The sequence below is a fragment of the Alternaria novae-zelandiae genome (genome assembly GCF_023758075.1).
Source record: "Alternaria novae-zelandiae strain BMP 2774 chromosome Unknown scaffold_5, whole genome shotgun sequence".
Classification (NCBI taxonomy): domain Eukaryota; kingdom Fungi; phylum Ascomycota; class Dothideomycetes; order Pleosporales; family Pleosporaceae; genus Alternaria; species Alternaria novae-zelandiae.
This window is the reverse complement of record NW_026056965.1, coordinates 980,353-993,069: the sequence shown is the minus strand read 5'-3', so window position 1 is coordinate 993,069 and position 12,717 is coordinate 980,353. Positions and strand designations below refer to the sequence as shown.

Genomic DNA, 12,717 nt, shown 5'->3' with positions numbered 1-12,717 from the left:
GCAAACGCGACTGTCACTGCAATTTGCAGGTAAGATGCGCAGAAGTTGTAAGCTACTCTGAATCGCAAAATCGCAGTGTATTTGACTGTGCAGCTTGTTGTTTTAGAGATATACTAAAGATTGAATGGTTCAAGCGAGAGCCATTGGCGCATGCGATGTAACAGTAACATTTGTTGGACCCTCCGCGAAGGGCAGGCGCGTTCCTGACGCGGGGGCAGGTGGGGCGGGGACGGGTCTTGGCTTGTCGAGTCCAACTTCAAACCTCTTCCGGCAATCCCTTTCACAACGCCAGCAATCCACGCAACCTCATTCGCCAGCATCGCCAAACTCTCGGCTGGCATCATACTTGCTATCACATACGCGGAAAGATGGATCGGTAACACGCACGATGAACACGACATCACGTCAGCGTCGCGTTGAGAGAAGAGCGAAGGAAGATTGACCTAATATGTACATCTCGATCTACGCATGCGATAACACCATGTCTAAATGCTCTAAGCCCCCGAGCTTTTGGTCCGATCAACGCCTTGAATGCTGCCCACCATGGAAGCGCTCATCAGAAACCACCCAACGATGCTGAAAAGAACGGTAATAGCCACGAACGACGTCGCACGTAAGCGTAAGAGCAACATAACCACCCAGAATGCACTAGCTAACGTGATATAGATCACTGCTCACCCATCCACTTATCAAACTCCGACTCTTGTTCGAGCGACACCATGGTCGGGTCTGACTGCCAAGCTTGGTACTCATCATGCGGAAGATCCAACAAGCCATCAAGGTTGTGTTGCTCAAGTCTATCTTCTTGCATGTCCGGATGAGGATTCCGGTATACGGCATTCTGCAGCGCTGAAGGGTCGATGTCTGAATGACTTCCTCCGTCATAAGCCAACAGCAATGGATCCAGCTGCCCCTCGTCGAATGATGAACTCATATTCGGGTGCAGCTGTTGCAGAAGATCGTTCGCATTACCTCCAGGCAATCCCAGCATCGATGGATTCGAGTGGAACTGCATGGAAGAGGATGGCGTGTCTACCCTCCTCATGTGCATGTCGTCTGCGTAGGTCGGACTGATCTGCATATTCGGGTAGGCGGCAGTCTGGTAGTACTGATTGTAGAGCTCGTTGTGGCTTATCGGCATCGGCATCGGTCGCCCTTCGTTTGTCATCTCCCAGGACGATCGGTTGATACCATTACCGTTCGGTCCGAACGACTGATCGAAGTACTCTACAGCAACACCATTTGACGGGTAGCTGAATGATCGATCGATTCTCCTGGCCTGTCGGGGACGAGACCTGCCACCACCGGGAGCCCATTCGGCATCGTCGAGGTCGCTAGGTTCTTCTTCGTCAGACCACTCGCTTCTTCGCTTACGAGCCGGCGCTGCTGTCTTGCTAGGCGAGAACTTGTACGTCGGGTGTGCGTTTTGGTGATTGATCCTCTCGATCTTTGCGTACTCGTTGTATAGCTCGCGAATCTCCGGCGGCTCCAGCGGCCAGCTCTCCCCCGCTACGGACGATACGACTTGATGATTGTTTTGAAGACACCATGACTTGGCCCTTTCCGCAAACGCCGACCGGTACAGCATGAACGAGTTCATGGGACGAGTGATGTATCCATTCCTCTTCTCAACTTCGCGTCTCCTGACATCCGCTGGTCTGTTAACCCATTCCTCCATATTCTTGACCGGGATATGATGTAGCTCCTTCGTCAGTATGCTCAGCGGCGCAGTAAGCTTGGGCGTCTTGTGCTTCTCGTTCTTCGGCGCTTTCGGCTTCTTCACTCTTGGTGTCGCCTTCCTTCTAGGGCTGGTCTCATTCAGGCGTGGAGAACTGGACGATGTTGTTGCTCGTCCGCTTCGAGTTGTCCTACGTCCGGAATCCTCATCGTTCGCGGATCTTGGGGTCGGTGGCGAGAACAAGGCTTGCTCGTTCTATCATCCATTAGCAATCGGGTCAGAGACAACCGGCGACATTGCTTACCTGCATGCCGTTGTACGGCCCGTTCTGGTAATACTCCGCTGGTGGACCATATCCCTCCTGTACCTTTATCAGCATGGTTACATGTGTGAAGACGCAGGGACTCTTACATATTGTATACCTAGTCCGAGCCCACGAGGATGGTTGTCGGCATGTGACGCATGTGAAGGGATCCCTTCGTGCGCCACCGAGCCTGGCGAGCCGTACCCTGTCTCACCGAACGAATAGCCGCGATCGACGCCATATTGCGCAACTGGATGCAGCCCGGACTGATAATCTGACCCAGCATTCGGTGGGGTCGGAGGATGTTGTTGGACGAGCGTGTCACCCCTCATCATGGCGAGCGTTGACGCACAAGTTAGTTTCTGCGACAGTGGAGATTGCGGACTGCCGATTGGCCTTGTTTCCGGACTCAATGCAACGCTTAAGCAATGGAGATCGATAGTTGAACAGAGCAAGCGCAACTGCAATGGATGGAATGACTCTTCTGTTGGTCAAAGGCCGTGCAACATGAAGACCGAAGGATTTTGTTGCTGGTGGATACCGAGATGCGTTCGTTGGTCTCTCGAGAAGATGCTGGATCAGACTGTTCTGTTCCAGATATTGTACTGGATATGTGTCAGTACGTCCAGCGAATGCGTCGCTCTTTGCTGGGTTTGCTTCACCGCAATGATGCATAGCAGTTCGCAAAGTGTTCAGGGAACGAACCTGTTGCAGTTACCCGCTTCTCACCGGCACCAAGGCTTTGGTGCAGAGACAATCAGCGTGGACGACTATGCGATACCAACTTGCAAGTCAGACACCGCCGTACTGTTTGAGTTGTGTTGTTCCGGCCCGTGTCTCTTTGTGGCGAAGGCAGAGCTCGAGCAAAGTGTGAAGGGCAAATCAACGGAGAAGGATTCTTTGTCCGGGATCAGTCGCCAGAAGGTATTTGTAGCGACTACACAACCTCGAGGTCGACTGCTCACGTATGTGTATAGTGTACTTAGTCGTCTGAACATGGACAAAGGCACTACCGGATTGGTGTTGGCTGGGCGCGCTTGACACACTCAGACGTCGCGCTGCTTTTGGCCTGCGAACCTCTCAAGCGATGAACTACCTGCGAAATGGCGCAAGACCTAGCCTTCTGGTCCGTTCACGTTTCGAAGTCGAAAATATCATGTCCGTCCTGTTGTGGGGTTGAAAGCGGCCCTCAGCCCCTCCACATCGACAGCTATAGACGGAAGCTACTCTCAATCTAGGCGCCCTTCCTTTCAAATCGCCTACCCCAAGAAGCTGTCTACCAATCTTAGCAGGGGTGTACTATGGCTTGCAGCAGTCATGTGCACTGGGCGCTCGCTATAGCAAGCCACACGCTCACTGGTATCTTTAGCCTCCAGAACGACCCCTGAAATTATGTTCCGCCAGAACATGGGCTGCATTCCTGCACCAATTGCATCACCGGGGGCTCGCGGTACCCTTTCCCAGCAACCAATGACATAGATGGTACATGACCAGAAATCTTCCCAAGGCCGAACGTGGTTGGTCGACCAAAATTTCGGTTCTTTCGCTACGTAGTCAAGCCTGACGTGCTGTTCACGGATGGCTGCAGCCTTCTATGTCAGAACCCTGACAGCTGGTCATACTTGGCAGGGCTGACCACGACACAACGATTTCTAACATCCACACCGCACATCAAAATGCAACTACGCAGTCAATCCACAGGCGGCGACAAACTAAGCACATCTCAAACACTCGATCTCAAACACATTATCATGATTTTGCGGTCGCCGGACAAAGGGTAGGGTCGGTACGGCAATCCCGACAGGCTGGTTACGATGCGCCCCCGCGGCGAGGTTCAGGTCTGTGTTGACCGCTCAAGCTCAGAATAATTCCGTCCATCTTGCCTCTCGGCTATTGAACCCAACATGCTGCAGCGACGACATTTGTGGTAAGCCCGTCACAGTCAACAGGCACTCAACGTCCTTCGGTGACAGGCCGCGGACATCTGGGCAAGGTCCTGCATATTGCATGCATACAGCAGAAGTTCGGTTGCTTCCGGTCGATCGTGTTGACATGGGGACCTGCCTTTGGAATGCGTACTATCGCCGTTTCGGCACCACGACCAAACAGTTACAGCCTTGTGCGACCAGGTTTGGCTGAGCCTCAAAGACGATAGTGATTGGTTCGAGCAAGCGCGAAACAAAAGTGGAGACCACTGTCTGGAGTATTGCTTTGAACCAGGAGGCTTGAATGAGTTTGTACTGTTTGAGCATGCTTCTCTGACCGGTCTACCCAAGAATGAACGCAAACGGACTATCACCATGCCAAAGGTGCTCTGGCAGTATCGTGAAGGACTACACCAGGACACATGATCGGTATTCACGGTGGGTACAGCATTGTCGACTCGAGCTACTCGTAGTCACAGGTGTCGAGAGCATCATCTGCGCACGTGTGTGTGATCGACGCCGTAGCTGTCAATGTCTGCCTCCACTGACCCAACTTCTGTGTTACCTAGATAGGCTATACCTCCGTTACCTTCGCCAGCTATCGCAATTGCAAGAAACTATTTCCGTAATTTGCCATACGGTGATCCCGTCGGCGGGCTAGAGAGATAGGATCCGCTGGTTCTACCCGTCATCGACCCGGATGTTCTCGGTCACAGACCTCCCCGCGCCTCCTTCCACTTTTTACAACGACTATCTCCATCTAAAACGCTCGGTACCTTGCAATAACTGTAAACCAAGAGATGTTGTGCTACCATTCCGCGGACGCTAAGAGTCAAGGTCAGCCCCCATTTTGCTGGAAGGGTTTGGCGGTTGAGCGGTCTACCCCACTTCCCAGCATTGTTACCATGGGACGAGCTTCTGGCACGGGAATTCCGTCAATAGTGTGATCGAAACCACCAATATCATTGCGCTCGAAGCAAGCTACGCTCAAGCTTCGGCCCTTTTCTGCTCACAGCACGACAAGTGCCGCGCCACCGGCACACTCGCGTTGAAGATGCAGTTGCATGACATCTTGCACGCTGGAGTTGCCTAGCCACCTCAGGTATACACGCCTCCAGCACCAGGAAGCTGGCACTGGTACGCTAGTATGCGCTCTTGCAGTAGGCCAACGGTCGCAGTCCGATCCAGCAACTATGCCGCGAGATACCCATATACCGATTGATGCTTGGTACGGCTCTCATGCAAGTATCGCACGATTTGCCTGACATTCTTCAATGTACCTTGATGAAAACTTACCCGTTCCAGAATGATCAGAAGACACGGCACAGTGGCACAGTCGACGAAGCTCCCGGCAAAAGCTTACGATATATCTATGGCGTCGAGGCAATATCCCGGCATGCCGCTCAGTAACGGGACGCCTCTGTCGCTTCTGGCGCGAAGGCGCTTATCTCGCGTAGTTTTGCCGGCTAAAGTAGGTGTAAGGTATGTGACGAGTAGCGCACCAGCATCAGGGCAGCACTTGTCACACAACAACACGTGCAAGATCGGGGCTTCCGCTCGATCATCGCTTTCCAACGGTGGACTAAGGTCGTTGTAGACTGAGCGCCACCGTCAGCCTGGACATTCGCCTCTTGCTTTACCCCTCATTTCACGTCAAGGCCTGAATCCTTCTCCATTCCACTCGGCTAAAACGTCAGCATCGCTCACCACTCCACTCACCTTATCTCCTTGCTGAACCGATGCGGCTTAAAGATGACATGGGTCTTTCCTCAACCAGCTAGCATCGTGTTACGCCACCCCATGGAGTCGGTACACGCTAGCACGTGATGTCACTAACGCTGCGCTCCTGTCGCTTACCCCAGTCGTTGGTCGACGCCCATCCACAACGGCTGCCAGCCTGGATGTGGGAAATGCTGAATCCTGTAGGGGTGGCGAAAGTGCATGTTCGCATTAGCTCGCATCTTCCTGCCCAACGTACGTTCGTTGAGCTATCTAACTTTGCATCACATTGCGCGAATGCGCGCGAGATGAGATGGCTGGTCCTAGTGCAGAGGAAGGTCGGGGTATCCTCGCAGTGCAAGGTGCCAGTCATGCGGCGCACACTTCGTTCAGTGGTTGTTCCTTCAATCACGACTGTGAGGTCGACAGCCAGTACCTTGCGTTTCTGGTGATACCAGTTGCTTGCAATTCTCACAGTAGCAACGTTGACAAAGACTCTTGAGTACATTTTGCCTCCTTGGAGAGTCGAAACAGTGTCTCGTCAAATCTTACTATGTCGCTGAAATAAAATCACTGCATTCACGACGTTATTGAGACAAACGATGGTTGACATGATGTGAGGAGCACTGTGCTGTGCAAAACATTAGACGAGACAATGCAGCGGTCGATCAATGAGACAAGCCTGTAGAACAGTCATTCATGTACCTAACGGAAAGGTTTGTTTGTACCAATGATCTATATCGCGACATCATATGAATCGCGCAAACGTGCCAGTAAAAACGGCTCAGGGAACCAGTACCAAATTGAACACGACTGACTGACAAAAACCCGCATTATGTACGAGACCAAACCAATGTCATCCCCTGACCGCGAAGCTGCGTCACCGGAGTCTTCCAACGAAGAGCAGCAAGGCACAGTCAGACCCGTAACACGAACGAATGCTTCATCTTTTGCTGCCCCGACCAGAGCATCTGAAGCGAAGAAGAACGAGAAGATTGAACTTGCTCAGTATGGGAAGAGGGGGGCGTCGACGAGAGAAGCTTCTTCTAGGCCGGGTAGTGCGATGCGGCAGCATTCGTCTCCTGGGTTTGGTAGTAGACCGCAGAGTCGTCAGCGGTGGGGGGCTGGTACGTCGACGCAGGATAGTAACGGTGGTGAGGTAGACGATGAGGCCGTGGATGAGGACGAGGCAGACGATGAAGTTCATGATGAGGATGAGGTAGATGAAGACGAGGCACACGTCGATGATGACGACTCTAGTCGATTTGATAGCGATGTGGAAGATGATGGAAGCGCAAAGGAAGAAGGAGAAGAAGCAGCGTCTATGCTGGAAAAGAAGGAGCTGGAAGAAAAGCCGCTAGAGAAGGAGGATCTAGAGGAAAATAAGCTAAAAGAGGAAGAGCTAAGAAAGCAAGCACAAGAGCATGTATCAGAGCCTGAAGAAGCGCTGACCATACAGGAAGAGGAGCAGTCGTATGACTTAGAAGATCTGTTGGCCCAGGAAGAGCCACAGGTGCATCACGTTGAGGATTCCAGTCCTGATGTTCACAAATCACAACAGCGGGAATCGCCTTTGACGCAAGATAACACGGTTGCAGTGCCACGAGAGGATCATGTCGAGGATGCGGAAAGCCAAGCTGCGGCACCTCAAGATCAGATTGAGAGCGTATCGCCGCATGGCGATGAGGAAAAACCTATCGTTCCGCCCGAGATCGTTGCAGAGATACAAGAGCTCCAGATTAAACGTCAAAAAGTGGAGGAAGAGCGCGACGAGGCGATGAGACAGCGTGAAACCGTATTACAAGAGTTGCAAACCGTCAAAGAAGAAGCTACGAGTCTGAAGCAAGAGTACGAAAAGCTATCTGTCCAGCTTCGTGAGAGCGAAGCCAAGATTGCAGCGCGCAACGCACGCGAACCTGGTTTACCTCCTCTTGAAGAAGTCGAAGCCGAGAACAAGAAGCTTCGAGCATCGGTTGAGCGGACGCGGTTGGAACTCGAGGCAAAGAAAACAGAGGCAGAAGATGCGACCAATGCCTGCAAGTCATTTGATGATTCACTGAGGGAAGTAGATGAAAAGCTGAAGAATAACCAGGAGTCTATCCGCACACTCTGCGAAGTTGTCAACCAAGTGGCCGAAAACTTGCCAATGATCTCAAAATGCGAGACCAAAGAGCTCGACGCTGTATTCCTGAGTCTTTCGCAAGATGATGAGACTGGTAAACTGCGAGGTGAGTTTTTGAGATTGATCAAGAACTTCAATGGAGACTTTAAAGAGTTGCGGGAGCAGATCGAAGACTTGAAACGTGAGGTAGCAGAGAAAGAATACGAGATTAATAGTTTGGGAAAGACCATCGAAATCGAGAGGAAGGGGTTGTTGAGCCCCGGTCTACCAAGTCCGCATCCCATGCAAACCGGTAAAAATGAATGGGAACAGTACTACGAACGGGAAAAAAAGAAGCGCCGTGATGCAGAAATGGAGCTCACCAAAGCGAAGAAATTGCTGTCACAACTCCAACCCGAGAATGAGAAACTACAGTTAGACCTTACCAAAGCGGAAGGAGAGCTCGCAGAGCTCCGCCCCAAGAACGACCAGTTGAAACTGGAGGCCAAGACCTGGAAAGAAGAACTAGAAGAAAACAAGGCACAATTCGAACAACGCAGTCTCGCATTTGAAGCTAACATCTCTGAGCAACAGCTGGAACAGTTCCGATACATCCGAGACTACTATCAAAAAGTCAAAGATCACGCCCACTGGGAAGTCCAGGGCCTCCAACAAAAACTCTCGGTAGCGGAACAAGTAAGGGAGGCACTCAAACGAGACTACAAGCGAGAACAAGGCCTCAATACGCGCTTGGAAGACGCGGTGGTTAGACTGAGGAAGAGTGTCAAAGCCCGGGATATCCATATCGGAAAGACAGAACAAGCGTTCATGCGAGAAGCACCGTTTCCTATACGCTCACCTAGTACCTCTGGTAGCCGCACACCAGACAGCGATACCTCATCGTCTACTTCACCTTCTTCGATCTCGGACTGGACTCATCCGCTCGAGCGCATAAAGAGGCCTCCGCTCATACCGCGCTGCCACCTGCCCGCCGCGATCCAAGCGCGCGAAGCCAGACTGAAAGCCTACGAAAAAGAACTGGAAGAAGCGCGAGAGGTGGAAATCTTCAAGGCCAGTGTCAAACCACGCGGATCGACAGCCAGGGGTGGAACTATTGCAACCGATATTATGGATCAAGTGCGGAAATCCGGCATGGGGCCTTTGTACCCGGTTGAGAAGACGGGGTGGGAGGATTCGAGCTGGAAAAGTGCGTGGGTGCGGTGGGATGGGGATTACTGGGCGAGGGAGTTTGCGAAGGGGAATCAGGTGGACTTTTTGAGGAAGGTGGGGGTCTGGCGGGAGGATTGGGATTAGTAGCATGATGTGAATAGCAATGATCTGTAACAGAACGCTGTATTAGTTCATCCATGTGTCTAGATGATCTCAACAAGAACGCAGTGCTGTAAGAGTCCAAAGTAACGATTCGATTCGTTCCACGTGAGCCGAATGGTGCAAAATTGGTCATATTGGAACTGACAACCGCAGACTCCGACCCAATTAGACTGCCTCAGTAGTCTCAGTCTCTCCCTTCTCCTTCTTCGCGACATTATTGATGGTGGCAAGCGCTTCTCCCTTAGCTTGCGCAGCAGCAACGTTCTCGAGGTCGCGCGCAAGATTGTCGCTACCCTTCTTGGTCCTCCAAGCGTGTGGGCCTTCTTTGCTAAAGAGGAACTCAACCTCCTCAAGAGTCTTGCCACAAGTCTGGTTGAAGGATTAGTCGGAGCCATCACAAAAATTTCGAATTTCCTTACCTCAGGGTAGGTGAAGAAGAACTGGACGGCAGCCATAAAGCAGAGGATTCCGAAAACGAGGAAAAGTCCCCATCTAATGTTGACAAACGCGGGTGGGATGAACAGTCCAATGGCGAAGTTGAAGAGCCAGTTTCCGATCGCCGCGATACCCATTCCGGAAGCTCGGGTTTCTAGTGACCAAACTTCAGCGGCGTAGACCCAGCAAATGGGTGCGAGGGTAAGAGCGTAGAACTAAGATGCGGAATTAGTGTGGTTCATGTTCAGCTCGTAGAGGTACTTACGATGATCAAAAGATACGAGAAGGCGATAACGGTGTACGCCGGCGATCCGGTGACCATCATGACAACATTCGCGTCGCCACCAACACCCTCAGGAACATACGTGGAGAACCCGCCGAGCATTCCAGCTACGACCAGATGGCATATGCCCATCGCAATGGCTCCCCAAACCAGAAGTGTTCGCCGGCCGATCTTGTCGACGAAGAAGAACATGATGGACGAGAAGACGATGAACAAAGCGTACTGCACACCGGAGGAGATAAGCTTGGTGTTGCCTGTAAGACCAGCCATGGCGAAGATGTATACGACGTAGTAAGTCATGACCTGAGAACTGTTAGCAGGACGGTACTACGCGAAGTATGCTCAACATACATTAGCACCCGAAAGCTGCTGCCAGGCCTGGACGGAGAAACCGGCAAGAGTACGTTTCCACATGCCGTTGTAGACGAACTTTCGCCATCCTTGGGGAGCTAAACGTTCTGCAGTGAGAGCAGTTACGATCTCCTCGTATTCGGCGATGACATAGGGATCTTCGATGTTGCCGTCGGCTTGAATGGAGGCCAGGATGTGGATTGCTTCTTCTGTACGGTCGACCTTCGCGAGCCATCGTGGAGACTCTGGGAGGAATGGGAGACCGATCATGAACATGACGCAGGGGACGTATTGAATTCCCCAGGCCGTGCGGAATGAAGCTGACTCGCCAGGGATGAAAGTACATCCGTAACCTATGAAGTACCTGCGATCTGTTGGCTTGGGCTTGTTTCGTGTGTTCAGTGTACTTACATGATAAGGATACCCCACTCAATAGCCAGCTGTTGGATGATAATGATCGCACCACGCTGCGAGTGCTTGGAAATTTCGGCGAGGTAGACAGGGACCTGAGACGAAGTGATACCGACAGTGACTCCGTTCAATACACGACCGGCGATAAGCATGCCGCGACCAGTTGTAGCAACCTGCAGCGCAGTTCCGACTAGCCACCAAAGGCAGGCGAACATAAGGGCATCGCGACGACCAAACTTGTCGGAGATAGGACCAGCGATAGCACTGCCAACCACTGAACCCGCAGCAAGGGCCGCGCCAATAGCTCCCTGAACGACGCCGGTTGGGTTGTCGAAGTAGGTGCTGTTTGTTGTTAGTGGTCAATAAGTAAGGTGTTTGACGTCACTGCGACTTACAGATATTGGTCACTCGGAATAATGGCACTCATCGAAGAGATATCAAAACCGAACAGCATGCCACCCATCGTGGCAACAATGGCCAAGAAGTAGACATTGTAAATCTTAGGAAATCTTTCGAACATCTTGACCGAGACCTGTCCAGAGCCTTGGGTTGATGCAGAGATGGCAGTCGTTCGACCTGTCGATCCACAGACGTGGGGAGGGTCGAATATAAAGGTCGAGAAAGTCGGCACTACACGCCGCTGTGCTCGACGTGACAATCATATCGATTGAAGCAGTCGTCTCCACTCGAGTCCTTGCTCCGCATGGAGACTCCATACTCGTTGGTCATAGCCCTGGACAGCCAGGTAAAATGGTTAAAGTGTATTTACCGACCCAAGTATAGCGGCCGCATGCCGAGAAGCCTGCCGTCTTGACCATCGGAGAGAAACGAGATCGAGTCAGTGTCGGAGCTCGTGTGATTTGTGGAAAAACGATTCTGGGGTTAGGCTGGAGGTGGAGAAAGACGCGCTCAGGCCCGGAGAGTTGTGGAGATCGCCTCACCCGCGTTGTGCATGTGTGGATGTCGTCAGTGGCATCTTAACCGAACCGGCGGCTCTTTTTGCAGACTGCCGGGATCCGACTAAGGTGGTTGCTTCGATGCGCGATGTTACATGTGACTGGAGATGTTTCCTGAGCAGGTGGTGCTTCCGACTGTTGTTGTGGGTGATTGGGCAGGAATGCGCCTGAGGGGTGGTCAGAACGTACGACGAAGCGCGATCGTTGCTCTGCTTGGCAACGCTGGCTCTACCGACTTTTACCTTGCCATCGCGATGCTATCAATGGCGACGCATCGCAGTCGCATCGCATTGGGATGGTTGAGGTGATGTGCGACAAAGGAGATGTTCTGTGGAAGCGATTTTGTCGAGGATACTGGTTTGTCACATGCGTAGGCGCATCTGATATCAGCGCAAGTTCAAGATGCCTTCTAATGATCGGAGTCGTGACGAACATCGGACTTGCTCATCGATGATCGGGCTTTCTTCCTTCAGATGTTCGCGTTTGGGCTAACCTATTGCGTCGCCCTGCGCGTCGACCAGGATTCTCACGACATGGGAATGTTGAAGCGGGACGACTCAGAAAGTCAGGCCATTCGCCATAATACGCGTACAAATCTTGCTTCGATCACAGCGCCGTGATTGCAGGTCTGGCTTATAAGCTCACACACCTAGTCAATCTACAGTGTGCGCGTAAATCAATAAAGGTTTCGAGTGCGTATTGACAACAAATTCAGCACTGCGAGCATCGTAGCCGTGATAAAAACTGCAGCAATCGCGAGTCGGTGAGAAGATCCGAGAAAATGGTCGTTATAATGTTTGGCCTTCTTGCTGCATACAACACCTATGTGTGTGATGTAAGATATACTTCCCGAAAGTGTGGCGCATACATGAGAAGACGTGCGAGCCGTGCGAAGGCGTAATGCTGGAGATGGACTGCGTCATCGATTTTTGGATTTCGACTATGTACTGCGCAGACGCGCTGTCGCTCACAAGAGACTATTGCAATCAAATACCAGATCTTGTCGGTGTTTCGAGTAGAGACTAGCTGTGCCCATGTGCACCGTACGAACAAAGAATTGCGAATATTACGAACAGGGTATCGGAGGGACATGTTCGCGCTGAGTCTGGCTCTCTACCCTCCAACTTCACCAGATCACTCACTAATACTATTATACCAATAATGCTTCACGCCCGTATCGCTACGCGGTTGCGCAGGAGTCTCGAATACCCCTCCTAAGTTT

At 51.9% G+C, this 12,717-nt stretch overlaps 3 protein-coding genes across 3 annotated transcripts; 1 reads left to right on the top strand and 2 right to left on the bottom strand.

The window, feature by feature from the left end:
- Nucleotides 1-667: 667 nt before the first annotated feature.
- J4E88_003361 (uncharacterized protein) lies at nucleotides 668-2,057 on the bottom strand (the record flags this gene model as incomplete). The annotated part of the gene is made up of 2 exons (XM_049397014.1): nucleotides 668-1,933; nucleotides 1,983-2,057. 2 exons carry the CDS (start codon nucleotides 2,055-2,057, stop codon nucleotides 668-670), a joined length of 1,341 nt encoding a protein of 446 aa, XP_049257356.1.
- A 4,404-nt stretch (nucleotides 2,058-6,461) lies between these two features.
- J4E88_003360 (uncharacterized protein) lies at nucleotides 6,462-9,041 on the top strand (the record flags this gene model as incomplete). The annotated part of the gene is made up of 1 exon (XM_049397013.1): nucleotides 6,462-9,041. The coding sequence occupies one exon, from the start codon at nucleotides 6,462-6,464 to the stop codon at nucleotides 9,039-9,041; it is 2,580 nt and encodes an 859-aa protein (XP_049257355.1).
- Nucleotides 9,042-9,224: 183 nt separating this feature from the next.
- On the bottom strand, nucleotides 9,225-11,002 carry J4E88_003359 (uncharacterized protein; the record flags this gene model as incomplete). Its single annotated transcript, XM_049397012.1, has 6 exons — nucleotides 9,225-9,428; nucleotides 9,479-9,709; nucleotides 9,760-10,080; nucleotides 10,129-10,492; nucleotides 10,540-10,881; nucleotides 10,935-11,002. The coding sequence occupies 6 exons, from the start codon at nucleotides 11,000-11,002 to the stop codon at nucleotides 9,225-9,227; spliced, it is 1,530 nt and encodes a 509-aa protein (XP_049257354.1).
- Nucleotides 11,003-12,717: the final 1,715 nt, after the last annotated feature.